General features: G+C 37.9%; 1 protein-coding gene across 4 annotated transcripts in view; it reads right to left on the reverse strand.

The window, feature by feature from the left end:
• edil3a (EGF-like repeats and discoidin I-like domains 3a) overlaps positions 1-22,831 on the reverse strand; it is a 136,421-nt gene that overhangs the window by 86,609 nt on the left and 26,981 nt on the right. For 2 of the 4 annotated variants that reach the window (XM_007562314.2, XM_016676703.1), the window contains exons 3-4: positions 19,618-19,647; positions 10,750-10,878 (exon numbers count right to left, since the gene is read on the reverse strand). In XM_007562314.2, the coding sequence (XP_007562376.1) occupies positions 10,750-10,878; positions 19,618-19,647 (159 nt within the window). The remainder of the gene's footprint in view (positions 1-10,749; positions 10,879-19,617; positions 19,648-22,831) is intronic. The other 2 variants (XM_007562323.2, XM_007562333.2) reach the window with 2 other exon arrangements.

The raw sequence follows: 22,831 nt of genomic DNA on the forward strand, positions 1-22,831 counted from the left end.
GACAGAACGGGTGGAGAGATTAAACCGGTTATTTATACAAAGGGCTGATGTTCAGTTCTGCTGTGGAAGAAATTCATAACACAGCACCAACATTTAGGAGATATTAAACTGTTTATGTATGATTCCACAATGTCTTTATTACACATGATTAAACATGAATTTCCCAAGGGGATTTTATTTCACAGAGGAATAAGTCTTCAATTAAAACTTAAATTTTGTGAACATTAATTTGTTATCTCATAAGGCTAATGATTCTAACTTTAGCAAAGTTAGAATCATTAGGCTTATGGTTCTAAGCCTAATGATTTTTGTGGATGTAGTCCACAAACATCTGTCTTCTGCCGCAGTTGGTGTCTGGTTTTGGTAATCAATTACTACAAACAATTGCTTAGGGAAATTACTATTAAAACTTGTAATTTAGATCAAAATTACCAAGTGGGGGCACCATCTGATTATCAGGGAAATAATAGCCAAATAATTCAGTGTCAGTTGTCCAAATACCTTCCTGGTAAGGCTAAAGTTTTAAAATAATAGCCGACGGCATAAATCCAGTAGTGGTTTTCTTTGAACAGCAAGACAATACCGTTCATTATCTTGCTGGAGACACTTATCTTCAAAACACAGAAGCTTATTATAAAAATAATTCAACCTAAAGTTAAGCACTTTAATCAACAAACTTGTTATGCAAGTAACACTTAGAATGATGAAACTAGCAAAACAGTAAAAATACAAAAGAATAGGTAAGATAGAAATCAATAGACTGATGCAATGATGTCATAGTTCATTATGAATTATAAATGCTGAGAAACCAGGCTCATTCACGAGACGTTTGCACCAACTGACGCTTGGCATGTATTTCAAATACCACTTCATAATGCAAAGACAAAACTTTAAGAAAGTAATGAATTTTCTTTACAGAATTAGAAATGAATAACCATTTGGAGAACCGATTCTTAATCTATTCATCAGTTACCACAGTTATCAATAATTTTACCTTTTAAAATACCAGAATGGCAGGATAAAGCACTGTACATAACATTAGTTAGCCATTTTCTATGGCTGACTGCACAAACAGGGAAAAGCTATACTTAGAATGCTGTAGCTTTAGCCACATTTAGTCTAGCTGCCATTAGCTTTAAGAAAATTAGACATTTTAGAACGTTTTGAGGCTATGTTATGTAGAAAGAAAAATCTGCTCTAAGGCCTGTTTATTTGGAATGGCTCTAAGCATCAAATAATACCAAAATACCATGAAAATACATAATTAAAAAAACGTGAGCTGATCTTCCTAAGCTATTGTTTCTGCCCAGACATCGTTAGTTTAGAATGTGGGTGGCCTCAGCTCTGGTCTTGAACAAGCTGCAGCCCTTGGTCAGGGGTTTGTTTCCTACTAGAGGCTGGCGGTGAAAGCAGCCGCTCACAGAATCTCCTTCTCAGTTCAGGTCCAACAAACCGACAGAGCATTTAGCAGCAGCTATGGAAGGTCAGCTTGGAAAGTTGGGGCCTCCTCTTAGCTCTGGTTTGTGCAGCGTCAGTGGCGTCTGGCTGGCAGGTGGCCAGTCTCGGTTAAACTGCATTTATCAGCTCTCAAACAACATCAGGCTGTTTTCTCTTATACATCGGGGGGGTTGCAGCCAGTGTTGAGTTGCTGATAGCATCTTTGGGGAACCTCTAATTTTGAGGTTCCTTCTGCAGAATTTTGAAAAAAGTAAGAATCAAAGTTTTTCCTTTCAGGCGGAAGTAGGTACCAGATACACAAAACAGTAACCTGTATCGATGGATCCTGAGCTCCTGAACAAGAATCAGGCCTTCTCTCAGCCAGTGAGGAAAAGGGGGGCTTGCACACTCAGTACTCCCTGATGTCACCCTCACAAAAGACCAGTACTGGAGGAGATTCTCTCCTGATGCAGTGATGCTGTGAAAAGGGTATATTTGTCCTAGTTGTGGGGTTATAAGGTCCCCATGACATCATTGTTTCCTTCCTGAAACTCCTCCTCTTCCTATTGAAAACTGAAAGTCGGTTCATCCAGTTCGCTGTGATATTAATAGTTTTTACGTCAGCCTCATGCAGTCAGTCTTTCATGGCTTGAGGCCCAACAGTTTATTTCTTGTGTAAGCTCGAAACATATTGCAAAAAGGACTCTTTGCTTCCAACAAACGACTTTAGTAAAACAACACTATCAAATGCTCCTGTCAGCCTCGGGGGCTCGGAAAACTGTCTATTACTCAGTCAAAGTGGATGAGAGCTCCCCTGTTAGCTTTTGTAAATGTTTGAATATTCACAAAGTGCGCCCTCACAGCCTCAACAATACTGGAACAAATGCATCCCTCACTGACTTTTCTATCACAAATGCATAGAAACAACTTAGGTATGTTTTTTTAGGTGACAAACACATTTTTTTGATATAGATATTTCCAGTTGATTATAACTTGAATCTATCTTCATGACTGAAATGTATCTTATTGGGATTTTACAGAAAAACACCAAGCAATGCCAAATAATAAGAAACAAAGACATCAGGTTTTGATATGTTTAAAGAAAAAAATAGAAAACGTGTGTACGTCGTAAAACTTTAATGGTAACTGCAGATAATTTCACCAACTTGTTTATTCTGACCCGACCTTTTGCCTGCTGGAGGTAGGCACCAGCCCCCCCTAACGACCCGGCAAAGATAAGCATATTGGATAATGGATGGACGCCTGGATGGATATTTATTCTTACTGAAAGTGATGTTAACATACCTGGACTGTAATCAACACTCCTTGTGTTTTGTTTTGTCTATGGTGAGATGCCTGACCTATCAGACAAACTTCTTGGCTGAATTGAAAAAAAAAGAAACAAATAAATCACTAAAATTCACTTTTATGTGTTACTTTGTGTTGCTCAATCACATAAGATTTCCTCAAAAATGCATTGTTTGCAGTTTCAATATGACAAAAACCTGAAAAAAGTTTAGGAGATAAGAACGTCGCTGCAATTCCTACAGCAAAAACTATTTAATACTGACATTTTGTTTCTTTTCTTATATACTTTCACACAATGCTTTACAAGGTAAGGTTATATTCTGCTCTGCATCTGTGTTTTTATTATTTTTGCACTCTGCAGTTTTAGAACCAGAAGGAAAACACAAAAGGGGATAATTAAGTTCCACTTACTGACTTCTCTGTGAGAAACATTGCATAAAGAGGAGCTACGCAGCTCCCAGAGTCATGAGTGGGCGCTGCTTTGAAAAATCAGAGAACAAATGTACAGCAGCTCAAACAACATGACTGATGGCTCCCGGCCATATTCACCTCCCCACATCGATCCACAAACACACTCACCGTCTCTCACAAAGACTGTTGATGTTTAACGTCTGTCAGTTCGGTTGCTCGCTTGTGGTCACTTCTTTGGATGTTTGCTGGGTCTCAGACCCTTCCCACAGACATTCATTTCCTCCTGTAAATACAGCTTTGTGGCCACAAACTGCGAGCAGTGGGTGGGCCTCGGGCTTATGAATGCAAAGTGGAGACGGCCCTGAAAATGTCCTGCATTCACTACACAGCTTGGCATCACACCAATATAAAAAGCAGGGAGAGCCCTGAGGCAAAGTGTTCGACCTCGATCTGAGGCAACCCCATGGCGCTGGGACACTTTTAGATCTGTGAGCAAAATCCCAGGCTCTTCAGTGCATCATCCAAACCGACACAGTGATGTATCGCTTTATTGTTATGCCGTTACAACTTTTTAAATTAAAGTACGACAAAAAATATGTTAAGTATCCGACTACATTTGAGCACAGACCAATTTATACTAAGTGAAAAGACTTCAGCTAAAAAGTTATTCCCGCTAATTTATGCACCAAAAACACGACTGCCACGGAGATTAGCATAATTGCAGCAAAACTTATCAACTCTTGTAACCCAGAGGCTGGTGAAATGAAACAAATTCATACCTGCTAGTGCAAACCTCAGGCACCATGAATAAACCAGTGCTTGTGTTTATTCAGAGAACAGTTTAACTTTTCTCCATTAAAAAAAAGGACTTCACAGTTTGTCCTTAATAAACTTTTCTGCCAACTTAACTTATACGTAAATCTATCATAATCCATTAAGCTAAGCTTGCTCCAGGACTATAATGTTTTCGAAAACTTGAAGAGGAAATATCCGCTTAATCAGAATTTAGCATAACTGCTTGTATTATCCAGGCAATTTTGTGGATTTGAGCAAATGAGCAACTTTCCCTTGGGGCTATATACTAAATAGCGGCACCACTTTTAGAGGCTTCTCAGTGGAGATAAATAAGAACACCACAGTGTGGGCACAGCAACAATTTGGAAGATTCAGCACTGAAAATACAGGAATTGTATAGGCCAAATCCTGAAAGTAGCAGGTTTTCCGCTTGCATGTCTTTAGTCTGTTAAGCTTTCAGAAAAAAAAAGGTTTAATTTTATCATTACTGATGGCATGCGAACTCTTAAGTAAAGTATCTTAAAAATCATTCAATGCAGTTGATATAGTTTTAATATTTAGTCATGTCAAAACTCCAAATGTCAATACATGCGTTTATGCGACAGATAAACACAGTCTTGCCAATCTGTGAAGTGGAAAAAAAAAATGTTCAAAAACCTTATTTGCAAATAAAAATCTAAATGGTGTGGTGAAATTGTCCCCAGCAACATTTACTGTGAAACATTCTCTGTCCTCTTTGCATTTAAAAGATAGAGTGCAATGAGGATTATTCAGCAGGAATAGAGCTGTTGTGTGAAAGCCCCTCAGATTTGTTAGAAAGCATCAATACATGTACTAGATTAATCTTCAGGTTCTGAATTTATTTCACCTTGAGGCTTTCATCGGCACCCAAAGACAACAAGCTTTTTGTTACAGATAGAAACTATAAAAGGTTTGAATGAGGCTGCGTTATTAAACTCATTTTTCTGAATATTTTCATCTGAGAAATACATTTCAAGGATAATTTCTATAGGTGTCCTTAAAATACATGGTATAGATTCCTTTGTTTTTGTTTTGTAAGAGATTTTCTTTGTGTGTGTCCGTAGAAGTGATTTAGTTTACTGCACTGACGAACCTATTGTAACTTAATTTCTTAGGTGCACCAATACAAACTCTATTGTGTGCCTAAATGCTCAATATCATCACATTCACGTACAGGCTCAGCTTTTCTTTCTTTTCTTAAATCACTGTCCATAAAACTAATACTGACTTGTAAATTATTAACAAACAAATTGTAAACGGGGAGCGCACAATTTGAAGCAGAATAAAAACAAAATGGATAAAAAGACAAAGAACTTACTGAAAAAGTCCTTCAAGAAGCTGAAAGTTACAGTTAAATATCTCTCAAGGTAAGATGAATGAACGGATGAAATCAAAGACCATTAAAAATATAAGTGGACATGTTTTAAAGGCTAAATATGCTATGAACATCTCATTTCATTACGTCCAAGTCATTTTTCTTATGAAGACTTATTTTGAACTAAGTGAAGTTATTCTTATGCAGTACTACAGGACGATCTGTCAGTGACAAGGAACACTTAAGAATTGCATTTTTGTGACATGTAAAGTGTTTGTACATTATGCATTTTCAGCATTTCAACTAGAAATCTTTTTTTTTTATTTATTCATCTATCTCCACAAATACATATATCTACGGCTTGATGTGCTGACGACACCGATATGGTTGATCAGTACTGACTCCTGGCTCATCTGATGTCCCCTATAGCTTTGCACACAACGTTATGTTTCTGCATTTAGAGTTGAATTTAGAGCTCCCAGTAGAATGACTGTAAACATACATCCAGAGTTCACAGGGGCTTTCATCAAATCTAATTAAAAAGGTTAACTATGTTGCTCAGAAGAATTTCAGTAATGATTAGTATCAGCTGTAACTGCAGTCAAATTGATTCTACAAATTTGAAGGGCTAGCTACGACTTTTTTTCAGTTTTCTTCTGTATAGAAATCTGATGACTTATCTTCGTTTTTCTTCCTTTTATCATATGAAAGCCAAAGAAAAATAAAAGATATGTGTTGCTGTAATGTGAAAAATATTAGAAAAATTTCAAGATTCGAATACCTTGACAAGGTTTTTCCGGCCTGCATCCGGTTGTTAAAGGCCTGTGACCTACCGTTAACACTGGAAAGCAACAGCAGTAGAAGAACAAGCACTTCATGCTCCATCGCGATCTTGGCTAGATTGACTTTAACAGCACTGCTTCACAGTGTGAGAAAAACCCCAACCACCTCAATCATGGAGAGAGGAAGTATAATCAGCAAACCCCAAAAATACTCCCCTTCCTCTGAGACTGCATCGTCCTGTTGCCTGCTAACAAAGTTTCTCTCCCTTCCTTCTTTGCAATCACAAAATACTGTGTATGTGCAGTTAGTGTGCAGCATCACCTCCTGTGATGCAGTGGCAGGTTTGAGAAGTGACTGTTTTTGGTGCTGAAACCCTCTTGGCTTTCTGTTGCGGTTAAAAGAAATGATGAGTGTTTCTTAAAGGGTTCCTACAAGCAGTGTTTGCTAATGTCAGATGTTTAAAGCTGTAGTAGGTAACTTTTATTAAATATACATATTACATATCTGTCAAAACTGTCACTATGTAACTATAAAAACTATATAAACTCCGTACTGCAGCTTTAAGGACTAAAATATACATAAACTTGGGTTTCAGTGCAGCCTTGGGTTGTAGGGTTTTCTATTCTTGCTTCATTAAAAAACAGTATACACAGAGAGACTTGGAGGGCGAAAGAGGGAATAAAATTTGCCAGAAAAGAAAATGGAGTCACCATTGGTTTCCTTCTTTGAAGGTGCGACGTACACTAAGCACTCCGGTGATGCAGTGCTAAACAGGGCACAAGAAAATAAGCACACAGCAAGTCTTTATCGAGTCACTTTCTTTCTTCCAGCCTGATGAAAGTCAGTCCATAGTCTGCCCCAGGTGGACTGAATATCAGTTATGATTTCTCAGTGCTTTCACATGAGGTTAAAGCTATAAAACTGGAGCTGATTTTCCATGTGACAAAAAACCCTGTCCAAGCAACGGGACTAATCAGGCGGCATGATATCGACTGTCAATCCAGGATCATATACTGGGGCAAAGCTTAAAAAAGAAAGCACTTCACACATCCTACATTTAGCCTTAATCAATCTTGCTCTGCTGGGGTGTTTCAAGGCACATTGATCGACAGCCAAGATGGAATCTGTTCAAAGAACTTGCTGGAGAAGAAAGGCTGGAGAAACATTGAGGAAGAAGGTGAGTAATTGTCTTCCATGAGCTGGAGATATTATAACCAGACTATTTCTTCTTGCTTTTTCTGCTTTTTAAGCTAAATGTTTTGAAAACAAGCAAAACAAGTGTAAAATGTATCCTATGATTTATAGCAGGGATCACAAATAAACCAAGGGGAATCGGACAAACCACATCACATCAATCCTGTTTATATCCATCAAAACATCAAACTGTTTCTTGTAGTAAGATGGCAGCAAAAAAAAAAAAAAAAAATTAAAAAATTGCCTGGGAAAAAACTACATCTCCAGCAGCTTACAAAGCATTTGCCCTTGACAGACTGAAAACACGTCCCCGAAAAATGATCTGCAACCTCATGACGTCTGAGGCAATCAGTCCCAATCTTCACACTGTGACAGCTCATTACAGCGTTTGGCTACTCGCCCAATAACGGCACACTTGTTCTCTTGTCACCACGGGGACATGACGCCACACCATTCGAAAGATAAATGACTTGGTGATAATCATGGCTCAAGCAGTGACACTAACCCATTAACCCTGGTTTTCACAAGCACGATTGTAACTTTGACGATAATTTATATCAAAAAGGTTTGAAAATCCACACAATTCCGGGTATTCCAGATCGCAGTCTGACTGAAAACCCATCATTATTGTTCCGCCTTGCAAGTGCCTGATTCTTCTTTATCTCTCTGTACAGGTGCCTTCCAAATGCTATCAAACTTTCTGTCACAATACAACCAGATGCATTGCCACCATTTTATTGAGCTTTTATGTAATGGACCAACTCAAAGCGGTGCATATTTATGAAGTGGAAGGATCAGTTTAGTTTCTTTTTTTTCTACAAATGATACTCTAAAATGTGTGCAGTGAATATGTATTCAGTCCCTTTTTAAGATACTCCTAAATAAAAGTCCAGCGCCACCAATGACCTTAAAACTAAATAACAAGAATAGTCATTCATCCATTCATTCTGTATGGTCTACCAGTACCAGACCATGCAGAGGCTGCTCACCTGTCTACGAGGACCACGATTCTTAATGTTGGCTCTCGGGACCCAATGCGTGTTTTGGGTGTTCCCCTGCTGCCACACACCTGATTTAAATGAATAGGGGATCTACAGGCTTCTGCAGCACTGGATGCCACGCTGAGGAGGCAACGGAATAACTTGAATCAGCTGAGCTGGAGCAAGGACACATCTAAAACATGAAGGGCAATGGATCTGAGGACAGGGACTGAGAACCACTGTTCCAGGAGAAACAATAATTCTAATGCCCCGATAATTTATTGGTAGGAATTACCCTGACACAGATTTGGTTATTAATGTTTTCAGGCACACTGGCTCTCATTTAACTGTAAAGACCATGAGGGAAATTGGCAGACATTAATGCGTGTTCAGCCCATATCAAATCAGTTTTTCACCACCCTTAGGGCTTAATAGGAAGCAATAAATGAATTATGATGCACTAGCCAATTTCCCACGGTTTGAGGTGTAAATAAAGACAATGACATGCAGCTTATACAGTGTCTCCTATTTTATGTGTTGTCCCCTGAAATTGAATACGAAAGATAACTGTGATGTGAAAATACGTAACGACTAAGAACACTACTGTAAGAGACTGGTTCTCATTGTGCATTAACTATTACAGCTGATGTTTTGAGAAACTCTTTCTCCCCTTATCTCTGTGCTTATTTCTCATATCCTATTAAACAAATGAGCACACATCTGAGCACAAAGTTTGCACCATAAAACCCTCAACCCACTGCACACTGTAAAAGTGCACCTGCAGGGAAAGACGACTGTGTTACTCAAACTTCTGCGATGCTCATTGAAGCACACAAGCAGATGGGGAAGCCAGGAAACCTGGCCTATTTACGAGACGGTGGCTTATATTGCAGATATACACAGTCAAATACATGGTTTCAAAATTATACAATACATTAATAATGTAAGCTCCATATTGTTTATTATATCTTGAAAGTAAGTTTGTTGATTATCCTTTGAGCTAAGGATTTTATTTCCTTACATAATTTACATTTGCATGCCTATGCATGGTTTGCTTGTTCTTCCGCTGCATGTGGGAGTAAAGGATGGTTTGTCCTGTTTGTCTTATGAGCCGGCCCTGTTACTGACTAATAGGTGACCCCCCCAGGGTGCATGTTGTCTCTCACCCACTGACTGCAGGAGATTAGCATTAACCTTTTCCCATGACCCTGAGTCGGATTAAGAAAGTACACATAATGGATCAGTGGATGGAGTTGACACGTCTTTCATTTGTTGTTAAAATTTGTTTTGCAGCCTTTTTACAGAATTGAAGCTGCGAGAGTTAATGAAATGCAAAAACAACTTCTGCTGATTATTCCTTTAGAGAATAGTGAGGTTAAATTACACACAGTTGGAACCAAGTATTTGTAAAAAAAAAAAGAAAAGTAATTGAAGCCCATGGTTTTGCTTTTTTTAAAATTCACAATTATTATTCAACCAAATAAACAAATGAAATTTTGCAATTCAAAATATTGCAAAGGCTCTACATCCTAAGGAGCTGAAAAGGATGAATTTATACAAGCAGAGATGTTTTTTTTTATGTCTACAAGTAATGTGAGGAAACTCCTTACAGAATTAATTTTTGTCAGGCTTTCCAGCTGCCATCACCTCCATCGACTAGTGAATGTAACCCAGCACATCATCAAGCCACAGCTACCAAACCTAAACACACTCGGTAAACAATCAGACTGCAGAAAAGAAAAGCAGCAGCATAATCGTGGACATTATGTACTGAGGAAACCATCTGCTTCCATCTGGAAAATGATTCAACACAGTAAAATAAAGCAACAACAGACTGACAAACACCTTTTATCCCACAGCGATGGCCTCCGTCACACCAATCATACCCAGTCTTTTACACACAAAAGAAGTAAAAAAACTAAACAAAACTGTGAGCACAGATGCATACATTAAACTGTGAAAAACATGAAGTGAAATAACTGTGTGATTACCTAACCCTTGGAGAGCCTGACTGAGCTTAGAGAATGTAGCTTCTATTAATAAGAATATCTTCCAAACTCAATTAGTTTCACATCTGTTTTTTTTTACATCAGAACATTTTTTTCTATTATTCAAAATATATTTTTCAACTGGTCGAAATACTCTTTTTCCACATAACTTGTTACTGAGGCACACATATTTTTCTTTATTATAGTCTTAGCACTACTTCAACAAATCCAACTCAGTCTGATTCTTAAAAAAAAAAGAAAAGTGAGCTCAGCTTTTCAGCCTTCCTTTTTTTTCAACCAACCTCATGTACCGCTAAGACTGACCTCAAAATTATCCACAGCACAAGGTAATTCACTGTGTAGAAAAATGCAACCAAAAAGAAAAACTGCAATATATTTTCTGGTACGCCGGTGCTGCAGAGAAAGCAGATGTTATCTGGATCTCTACAAACAAGCTGCTTTACTTTATTCAATTGTTGATCATGCCAAGTTGAGTTTGGATGTTAAAGATACTCACTGTGCTGGCAGTGAACTCCACTAAAGCCTTGTGGACACTTGCACACGTAGCCGATGAACGTATCGCCTCTGTAAGTCTCGCTGATCTCACACGTTCCTCTGTTGTGGCAGGGGTTTGGGTGACAAGGACCTGTGCAGGAGCGGAAGAAAACGCATACACATAATGAGTTTCATTTATCACATTCTCATTTACTAAGTCTACAAAACCATACTGCAACTAGGTAATGTATTTACTCTGTCAGAGTGCATTGTGTTTCATTATGAGCTCCGCGCGAGAACAAAACGAGTAAAAATGCAGACAACCTCATCCAGACAGTAATTTAAGAGTCACATAAAAGAAAAGCATATAATATTTCATGAGCTTTGAAAACTCATTTAAAGTAAGTTTGTACACATAAATTTATTCAAAAATACCCTGTAAGTTTACATCAGTGTTTCTCAACCCTGGTCCTCACTGCCCCCCTGCCTGGATGTTTTAGGTTTTTCCCTTCTGCTGCACACCTGAATTGTATCTCTGGGTGATTAACAGACTTCTGCAGTACTTGATGGTCATGCAATCATTTGAATCAGCTGTTCTGGAATAGAGGCACATCTAAAACATGCAGAGCAGGGGGGGGGCGGTGAGGACCAGGGTTGAGAAACACTGATTTACATGCAAGTGGAAAAAAGGGTTGGAAAAATATCCAAGAGTACCGACATCACAGCTGCAGAAAGTTGTCCAACAGGTTAAGGATGGCTACAAAGGTTACTAAAAATGTCCTGTTTGGGGTGAGAGAGGATGCTTTTATAAATTGGCTTTCATGGATCATAAAGGAATCCCAATTTTAGCAGCGCTTCACTGTTATAATTGTGAAAAGGAAGAGAAAAATTACAGACCAAAGTAAATTTTGACCACTTAGTTTGATGTTTCCTGCCTATGTCATGTGCAATTGCAATGTAATATTTAACACCTGAGCTTTACTCATCCTCAGACTGCTTAGCCAAACCCAAAACTTCAAATTTAAATGGATGCTACGTGGAACTTACTTTTTGAAGTAAAAATAGAAAAAAGAGAAATAATCAATCTGAAAAACAGCCTAGTTGGCGGCTCAGTAGATTTATATCGGCAGCCATTTGCAATACTGCATTTACTGCACTTATCTGCAAGACAGAAGCTATTCCCCTTCAAAAAATAAAATCCACAAAGCCACTCAGGTGCCAAAAGGCTCTTCTGGGAACATCGGAAAAAAAGCAAAATCCTCTTCGCAAATGAAGAAAATGTGCCACTAAGTGCACAGACTTCCCAACCACTTGTGTTCAGAAAATAAGGCCCTTCATAGTAACCCCTTAATATCATCGCATAATGCAATGGAATATTTTTTTTTTTTTGTAAATTAGGTAATTGAACTGGGATGCAAAGGGGAGAGACAGAAATATATGGGGGGTGAGGAGGGGTGATGGAAAACCTTTTGAGAGTTCCTTAAAACGTCTGGCAAAAGAACACAGGAGTGGTTTCAGGAAGAGTTTGTAAAAGTCCTGGAATGACCCAGTTAGGATCATAGTGCTGTAAAGCAGCCCCAGAAGGACCTGAAAATGAAAATGTGCTGATGCTTCAGATCAAAAAATGTCTTTCTTCAATAAAGAAGAGAAGAAAACTTCAAGGACCAGCGGTGCCAAGCTTGCAGCAGCATTCTGGAAGAAGGGAACCGTTGCTGCCAAAATAGTTTTAGCCATTTAAGTTCAAACTTAATGACACATTTAAACATGAACATTTACAATGGAGATTAACCTTTCAAACATCTGAATGGCCATGGAAATACCTTATGTCAGGATGCTTAGTCCTTATCTTCACATTGATTAGAAATACAAAAAAATAAAATAAAATCTTTGACACCATACAAAGTTTTGTAAAAATATTCACATTCCTTGAACTCCTTCACATTACAACCCCAAGCCTCCAATTTTAAGGACGTGATGTAAAGGACTAACTGACCGCAGTCTGTAATCATGTAGTGGGAGGAAAGGAACCCATGGTTTTCTGTTTTTTAACAATAAGAGGAATGCATTCAGTTCCCAGTCAACTCATAGTGAAATCACCCTTTGCTCCATTTACAACTACAGAGTGGTTAATGCACATCTCTACCAGTTTTCCACACCTATGCCATGAATATTGTAAGTTTGAAGTTTGTAAAATTAACCGGGTAGGGTAGAGTGTCTGGGAACTTCAATGTCCAAGTCTTGGCACAGATTCTCAGTTCAATTTAGGTCTGGATTTTGACTGGATTCACATTGTAGTTCTAACTGTATGTTCAGGGTTGTTGTCCTGCTGAAAGTGAACAACTTCCCCCAGGGTGTATCAATGGCCCATTCATTGCTCTACTGACACGTCACCATTCAATTTGATAAAAAAAGGTTGATTCTTATGTCTTAACTGAATCCTAAACTGGTTGAAATTACCTTGTCTGTCTTGTTTTGTTCCTGTATAGCCCAGGACAATCATGTAAAAGAGATTTTTGTTTTTATCTTTCATTTTTTGTTTTGTTTCAACATTCTCTTCCTAATTAAACTAAAGCTACAAACAAACAACAAACAAGCTAAAAAATAATACTACATTAAAGCTACACAATTCCAGCCTGCCTGCAGAAAAGAAGTGGCTGTTTATGTTTTACCTGGCCAAGTCCCTGGTCAGTACAGCTTGGCATACAAAAAAGCTGTTGTGATCCCTAATTTGCATGGGAATTCATGTTCATGGTAATTAGGTATGTGCATACTGGTTGTGTACACACTGGCCCATTCATCACGACTATTGTTTTTGCTTTATTATTCAGTTGCAGGGAACAATAGCAGGGCCGTGAGTGCAAAGCAAATCAGAAAAAAAAGGGATATCTGAACACTTTTCCACTTTTTTTATTCTCCTCTCCTGAATCAACAAACAACCAAATATATAATTAAGCACATGATGGCAACATGGTCTGAGTTATTTGCTTCAAAACTAAGGCTAGAAAAGCTTCTGAAGTCCATCTCTGACTGCTAACAACAAATATATCTAAATATAAAAGGAAATTTACATGGGTTCATATGGTGACCAATATTTAATTCAAAGCTGGTAAAAAAAAATATGTTGACATGAAAATCAAAACAAGCCAGTATTTCTTTTCTCCCCACTGCATGTTTTTTTTCTAAAGTTCCCTTCTTTTTGTGCCTTTTCAGTTCTGCTTTTGAAAAGACATATGTCACTGGTGAAAAAAAAAATGCTTTGACGAGGCTGTTATTTCGTTCTAAGTGATAAACAACAAAACGTCCCAAGGGCGAGACTATCGTGCTCTCTTAAGTTAGTGTGACAAATTAAAAGCCACAAGTGCAAAATTTGACAGTGTCACAAAAAAAAAAGGGGGAGAAGTCTGAACTGTCGTCTGCTGAGCCATGGAAGCCGTGCGTCAACTTGAAAACGTGTACAGTTTTGGTTGAAGATGTGCTCAGCAGAAAAAAATGCATGAAAAAACAAGCATCAATGCCAGGCATATTGATTTTTCTCCACTGAAGCCATAACGTAATCATTTACGTATACTAAGTTTTATCTAACTGCAGGCAATGTTTTGGAGCAGCCCAACCATATTACTGACTTAAATTTGGTTTAAAGATGAATAAAAAATAAAAACACAGACAGAGGTAAAGATGAGGGTGGAGGTGAGGAGGCTTTCCAACCTCAAAGACTCAAAGGTCATCACAAGGATAAATTATCAAAACACCAGAGAAATTATGCAAAAAAAAAAACAAAAAAAAAACCTTGACAACATTTAAAGAAATTGCTTAGCTGCTGCTTTAGCAATAAGTATTGTCCTTTTTGATTGTGGAAAGAGGCATATATATCTTTTAAGATGTGATATTTGTACAGAATGTAGATAAAAACAAAGTGATTATTTCAAATGTAAACTTTTTTAAACATTTTTGTATTCTTTTAAGATATGTTTGTCTAAATTCCTATCAGAAACAAACTTCTTGATTGAATGAATTTGCAGGGGTATGAATATTTGTTTATTTAAGGACCCCCCATTCATCTCTTCCACAATAGTGATTATTCTTCCTGCAGAGCGTAGCTGTAGCTAAAAGATGAAACAAACTGCAGCTGTTCTTATTTTGAACATTAGATAAGTTACTCTGAACTGCTGATAAAAGCCCCCTAAGATCAATAGTAGCAGAAGAAGAGTTTGAAAAGGAAGTACATTCCGAATACAACTCTAACCGAAAGGTATGGCCAATTGTCATCAAACATTTAGCGATTAAGCATTCCCTTAAACCACGCTTAAAGCCTGTAAAAATGGACATGCTTTCAGTCACTATCTTGCAGCTCTGTTTGGCAAGCGCCGCTCACACTGAGTGCAAACTGTTACGAAAGGCCAATGTGCACGAACAGGTGATGAGATCGGTCATGTTGCCTTGAAACAATAAGTCGTGCGAAGTGGACTGGCAGCGTGACTGAGCCAGAGAGCCATGGGACAATTTAAAGATTAATAGAACAAAGATGCATAAGGCCCACACAGGCATGGGGAAACATGCAAACTTGGAATATAAATGCTGCACGTCTGAATTTTGAACTTGTGAAGAAGATCTCTGACATCACTGCAACACGCAATTATTTGCCTCCCGAAAATTTAAACACCTAAGTATGTGGAATATTTCGATATCCTTCCTCGAAATCAATGATCCACAAACACTAAAAGCCATCATTGGCAAAACTGGAATGCTAGAAAGGTATATTGCATGTTGTCAGTGGATGCTCCCTCCGCTCATGTATGTTGTATGATGAATGAATGTGAGGTGCATGTCCAGAGGAACTATTAGAAGCTTTCCAGTGTGAATGTCAGCTGCTGCAGTGTTATATGCACCAATGTTCGCTCAAAGATTGATGGGATCCTGTGTCTTTTCCAGCGCCGGCTTTGTGATTTCTTTTCTGGCTGCAAAACAAAAGGCCAATCAATCAGCTGCAAGAACCTGACCAATGGTTAAACAGGGGAGAGTATTATCTGCTTCCTTTGAGGATCAATGAGGAGGACTTCACATTTTCAAGGTTAAGGCCGCATATGTAGCTTTACATCTAAGCTGAAAGCTGTCACAAACGTTTTTGCTGTAAATCTGACTGTACAAAAACTGCTGGTCTTCTTAGGGAGAAAACAGAATTACAGATTTTTCTGTGGCTACAAAAAAAAATAAATAAATATGACAGGCTAGCAGGTGGCGTACAAAGACTCCAAAAACAATTCATCGAAAAATAAATGAATACAGTAATGTTGAAAAGCACTTGTTTCCAGTAGTTCAATAAAGAAAAGTCACAATATATAAACTGACTACAGACAGTGTTGTATGGTATTTCAAGCCTTTATTTCCTTTTAGTTTGATGGTTATGACTTACAGATAATGAAAAAAAAACAAAATTATATTTGTCAGATAATATTAATGTTAAGAAAAATCACATAACATTGTTTTTTTTACATAAATGTAGGTCTAATATAATCAGTGCTCATGTTCTGTATAAGATAAACACATAAGTACTTTTGCATTATTTACTGCCCATCTGTATTCTGGGGGCTGTATGGACAGATAATAATGTGTGTTTCTTCCACATTTTTTCCTTTCACTCAACTTTACATGTACAGACTAAGAGAAAATACACTGTAAATATCTTGTAGAGAGAGACCATGCAGGCTACTTAACCATCTTCCCTATGGTTGTACAAGTTATAATAATTAATAATTGTTTAGTAATATTCTAATTTATTAAGACCCACCTGTGCTGTTGGATAGTTTTGTTTTGTTTTTTTTTCCCCAAAAAAGGACACAAGGTCATGTTGGAATTCACAGAGGAAAAACACTTGAAAATAAGTCTTAATCCCAACCAAGAGGAGTAAATGTTATTCAGAACAGAGCTGCCCTGAATAATACTTTACTCCTCTAGATTGAAAGTGTGTTATTTCAACAAGATTCAGCAGCCAGAACTGAAAAGTCTCACTGAAAGCATAACTGAATATGAAACTCTGCTCCGGATTTAACTAGATTTTTTTCCCCATCTTACAAAGTGCTGAGTTAATAGTGGTAAGCCAGCCTATCAAAAAACCTTGTAAGCCTTTCATAAAATCTTTATTTAAAGGACACACACACACATGCAGTCACCGACTCTCTCTCACACACACACACACACAGATTTCACCTGTCTCATGAGTGTGAAATTTGCATGTAAGATCCTCTGATCTGACGGTGCATTCATCAACATCACGTAGAAATCTAACATGGCCTAATTGTGTCAAATCTATTTTAACCCAGCTTCTTTTTTCTGTGATGGCTTCATTGGTTCACAGGTTTCCTGGTGAATGCACCCATCCTGCACCTCCTCTGATGAAAGTTGGCACCGTACCACCAATATTACATCAAGGCTCTCAGCGTGTGCCACCCCACGCTTATGCTTTTAGAGAGTTCCTGGCCTCCCATTCACAGGCTCCTTTCCCAATGCACCATTTTAACCCATCAGCATTTCACAGCGTCAAACAAAAAACACTCAGAGGTGACGGTGGTAAGAATTTCGCAGAAACTAAATTGTTTGGAATATGTCAAAAAAAAAATGGCCAAAAGGAGGGGTCATGCTGGGGATCATCCGGCAGTCGAGGAGGATCGAGAGGCAAGCAAGAGTTGGAAAATGCCACGGAAATGTCAAAGCCATACCCAGCTAGCCCCCAAGGGTCTCCTTAATAGCAAAAGAGTCTAATTTTGAGTTGGAGTTTTGGCTAACAGAAAATACAGAGAACACCCCTCATCTTCTCCCCCCTGAAATAAGATTGATATGTGCAATCAAAGCATCTGATTATGCAGATTACAAATATATCAGTCCTGATTTGCTTAATTCCTCAAATCCGTCAACAGTAATTTGGCCTTTCATGTCAATCTGCCCTATTTTCCCCAACAGTTGAGTTCCAGGTCAGTGGGCACAAAATTAAAACCACCACTGCTCCCGACAAACTCCTGAAGTGTTTACATTCCTGCTACTGTTTGCAGAGTTTAACAGATATTCAGAGCACAATTAGGATAAATATATATATTTTTATCTTTTATTGTTTTTAAGATACACGTGGAGCTTTTGTCTGCTCAATAGCAAAAAATAACTGCAATAATAATTCAATGTAATAAATATATTTGGTGTTGAAAGAGAAAGGTTCCTCAAAAGACTAATTTAGCACTGACAAGTTATATTTAATATAATTCTTGGGTTGTGACTAAACTCACAACAGAGGTTTCTTTTAAATATGTATGTATGATGGCGTTAAATAATCAGACATGACAAAATAACTAATATCAAGTGTTTTAACTGATAATTTCCCACAATGCTTCAGTTGTTTAATTTGTGTCCTCTCACATCCTTTAAGTGATTAGGATCACAGATTACACATGTCTTTGCATCAGAAAAACAAGCCATTTTGATTCCATGGCTATTATGTCCAATCCCTCTTGATTTAACCAACCTAATCTCAAGTACGCAGCAGGGATTAAGATTAATGAAACTCACAAATAGATGCTGAAGATGCAGTTAGTATGTTTGCTTTTTTCTTGCACTTACATTTTAACTGCATCATTGCTGAAGTTAAAAACATTTTTGTTTTGTTTTGCTTTTTAATTTGCTGTGGTTCTGCTTTCATAGAAACATTTTCACATATGTATGTTACTAAAATTATTTATACAGAGACTGCCAGTAGTGTTCAAACACTACTGGCACAGAGCTGACTTAAAACACAAAGCACACGCTGAAGTTAATGACATGCATTAATGGCCAAAATGCTTTTATATGCAAAGTGAAGATTCAAACATGTCATCGCTGCTCTGATAATAATTAAACAAAAAATCAGAGCAGTCAAGCAAAAACATAATCGGAGCACAAAGTTGAAAAGTGAACTTCTGGAACTCAGACTTTGTGCGATAAAGATAAAAAATTAACCAAATCTACTGCCTTGGATAAATCCTAAACAGGACAGCCTTAAGAACTGAATTGCAAAAATGATGCGATCATTTATTTTCCCAATTCGACATCATTTGCAAACTGACTACAGCAGACAAAATATCACTAAGAGAGAACTTAGTGGGAATTTCATAAACATGTTACAAGAACTGAAAACATTTAGTCCCTTGACTCAATACCCTAACATTTAAATACAGTAAGTCCCCACGATCCTGAACCCTATAATAAGCTTAAATGATCAAGTTATTTTTTTTTTTCCCTTAAACAAATATTCTCCACCAACAATGAGCAAAGTATCAAATATAATACTGAAATACTCATGATGTGCAAAATGGTGGCAAAAGTTTGGCATCTATTACATAAAGAAGTCTTTAAAATGGCAAACATGCAGTTCTCACATCATGGATGGTGTCCTGGGTAATCCATTCTTTCAATAATCAAGCTCTGGTTTGATCAGTCAAAGTATTTTCAATTTTGTCTGAGGCTCATATCTCATATAGTTATCAAAGCAAAACAAACGACTTGTGAAAATTACTCATCGACTGTTGCAGTGTCCAGCAGAGCAAGCAACGCTGGGTATGTGCAAAGAAGGTCATCACAAATTAATTTCTCAAACTCTACGTCTACAATCTCCACATGGATCATGGATGTTTTTAAAAAAGCTCAAGTGAACAAGAGGTGCAGGAACATCTGAAAAACACAGCATATTGTCATCTCTCGTTTTTATTCCTCATCTCCCAGACGGTAGATTCTGAGTTTTTAGTTTCCTTTTTTTTTTTCTTCTGTCAACCTTAACATCGCATAAAAGCAAACACACAAAGGAGCCCAAATAAATAAACAGAAAGTGAGTAAGCGACAGAGGTTATGTTACAAAGAATTAAAACTTCCCTACCTGGAGAAGTTGGTTCCTCACCATCTGCTGCTGTACAGAGAAAAAAGGAAAGGAGAGGAAAATGGAAAAAAAAAAAAAAATACGTGTTAGCTTTATTACGACCGTGTCACAGTATTCAGGACAGCAGTTTGTATGCAACACTGCTGATCTGGCTGCACTATTAACCATATTCTGCAATGCCATATGCACATTTAGCATGCAATTCCCATGAGCATAACATATGCAAAACCAGACCTAGCTGCCATCTGTAGGGCGCTGCATCAGCAAAGCAACACATTTACTAAAGCAACACTGAGTTACTCTAAATCATAACCTGGCACTGGGTCAGGCCCTACCATCCCCCACCCCCTCGTTTAGGCTCCCAGTCCTGGTCATTTGCATTTGACTAATAAGCGTTCATCACTGTGAACCGCTGTAGGATTAGCCCCTGTGGCATTCACACTTGTTTGCTCCATCCTGAGATTTGAGGCTCTGGTCCAGTTCCACAGCTGAGATTTGGCCTGTCTACCGTCATTAACAAAATCTTCAATCTCCATCATAACCCATGAAATTGCTCCAAAAACTGTTGCCTGCAAGCTGATACAGAGGAACTAAGCTAAGGGCATTAGATCCAGGGATAACAGAAAGATGGCATTTATTATAGGAGATGATGAGAAATGTAAACCAATGGATGGATGGATGGATGGATGGATGGATGGACGGATGGATGAACAAACGGGCGCTGAATGTACAGGATTTGCTGCTCTGTAGAGCAAAATATGCATGACTTTAGCTTTTTATAATACACTGACAATAACACAGCTTACCAATGCCTGCTTAATTCAACTGAATACTGAATAGATATCTGCATATAGAGGGTTTAAGACTGCATAGGACATAAAGAAGACATTAAGGCAGTTGGAGCGATTTCCAGCCACAAGGAAAAGCAGCATGGAGTGATTATTTCTTCTCTCTGCCTCTTTCCTATTTGTATTTATTGCATTTTCTCTGTTTGAAATTGATATTGTTTCAGAATTGAGTTTCTAAAAATTAAAAACAAAACAAAGCCACAACAACATGGACCTTTCAAGAAATAGGTTTCACCAGAAATGGTCTGTAATGACACATCTGTCAAGACCTCTACTTGGTCTAAATCTGCTTCGTCAAATCGAGCTCCTTCATGCCAAGAAAGGAAAAGGTGACTCCAGGTATTAAACAGACCAAATTTAATTGTGGGCCAGAGACATTCACACTGCTTTGAACGTGAGCAAAAGCCTAGACCAAAAGTCACACAAAGCCCGAGCACTTTGTCAGCCTCTCATCTGTCTGGCAGCAGACGCTCCCCTCGGTGTTTCCTCATGCATTCGGGCCAGCGTAATCCCCAACCAAGCCGTTCCATGTTTCGCTTCATGACGTTTTTTTTTTTTTTTTCCCTCCAGTTTTTCCTCCCTCCTCGCTTTCCATGGGGTCAAGGCAGAAACTTGAAAATTCTTAAGACAAGTTTTGTATACACACATAATTACACACTAGCAAATGAACAAGTAAAAAAATAAATAAGAGGAAAATAAAACGTATGCCTCCGAGCACAGACAACGCTTGACACCCACACATAAATACACATGCAGAGAAGATAAAGAAGCAGAACATGAAGGTGTTTTTTTCCCCTCTCTCTCTCTCCAAGTGTTGATGTAGTGAATCACAAGATAGCAAAGAACACCAGGCACACAAAACACTTGGCTGGTGTTCAACATAGACGTGTGAAATCACCCAGCATATGCTGTGTCACAAGGTTTATCTCTTGTGGATAAGAGCACCACTCTTTATCTAAAATTGTCAGAAAAAACAAACAAACTGTTATTTCGTTTCATAATGAAACAAATTATAAGCAGAGTCTTGAGGATTGACTAAATTACCAAAGTTAAATGTCTAGTCTTGGGAGCATTCGATACGGACCAGAAACAAAGTAAGGCTGTGCATCACACTCAAGGTGCACACTCGAATGAAGCAATCAACGGTAGCCAGCTTAGGGCGGCTCAATCCGCTGCAGCAGTTAAACTTTGTTTCGAAGCAAATATGGAGATTGCCACATTTTCCACGCACGAAACCCCAAAGAGAATAGGCTTCCCTATAACTAAATGGCTAAAAACCAAATTGTGCACATCACTGTCATGACCACCAGTAACCACTGTTGTCAGACAACAGACAACATTTTTATCTGCTCGATACTAATCTTCAAAATTGTTCAGAACTCTTCCAGTGAAAAGGCAAAGAATTGTAAAAAGAGAAAAACAAAGAAAAATAAAAAAAAACTCAGATGCCAGGGGAAAGTTAGATACAGCAGCTTTATAATGTTACCAAAAGTGAGAGGCAGAACCAAATTAATTACCATAGAAAATCAGATATTTTAGCCTTTCATTGAAATGCTGCTCATCTATTAGCCAAACCGTGTGAGAACATTCAAAGAATTAAGATTAAAATTCTCTCTTCTGTGTGATTATTCCTAATCTTTAGGGGTTTTTTTTCTTTAGCAGACATATTTCATTCTAACATTCAAATATTTAAAGCCCCTAAATCCTAAAGCCTATAAAGCCTTTGTTTTGTTTGTCCTATTCAAACCAGAGAGCATCTTCATTTACCACATAAATGTGTGCTGCTTCAGTTAGTGAAATACAAAAATAGATATTAGCATTAATATCCAATCTAATAAAGACGTTCATTTTCAGACAGTGAAAACTAATGACATATTTCTAACCAATGTTTCATGTATAAAAACCCGGCATGTGGCAAATTGGAGCACTGTGAACGACAGTCGAAGAGGTGCAAAAAAAAAAAAAAAAGAAAACGTGGGTTGATTTGAGAGGCGGATTTGCTAGTTTGCTTGTTTCAGAGGGCACCAATCTGTCTGTCAGACTGCAAGACTTCTTTAATGCAATCAGAGATGTCACAGCATGAAGTTATATAAAGGTGGACATTCCAGTGTCTGGGAATAATGCCGTCTACTGAGCCTGCAAATAGTGGTACAATGTGGCAAAGAGATGGATCCTCATTCTGTCTCTGTATTTAAGAACATCTTATAGGCAGCAGTGATATGAGATGTGGCATAAAGCCTCTGCTGAAAAGGCTGTATCATTTTTGAAATTATATTTTAAAAAAATTGTCACAGTGCTACTATGTGCAATCTAAAAAAATAGTCAATAGGAATATCTGTAAGGTTTTGTGGCTTATGATATGCATC

This window comes from Poecilia formosa, unplaced genomic scaffold (genome assembly GCF_000485575.1).
Source record: "Poecilia formosa unplaced genomic scaffold, Poecilia_formosa-5.1.2 Scaffold5, whole genome shotgun sequence".
Taxonomy (NCBI): Eukaryota; Metazoa; Chordata; class Actinopteri; order Cyprinodontiformes; family Poeciliidae; genus Poecilia; species Poecilia formosa.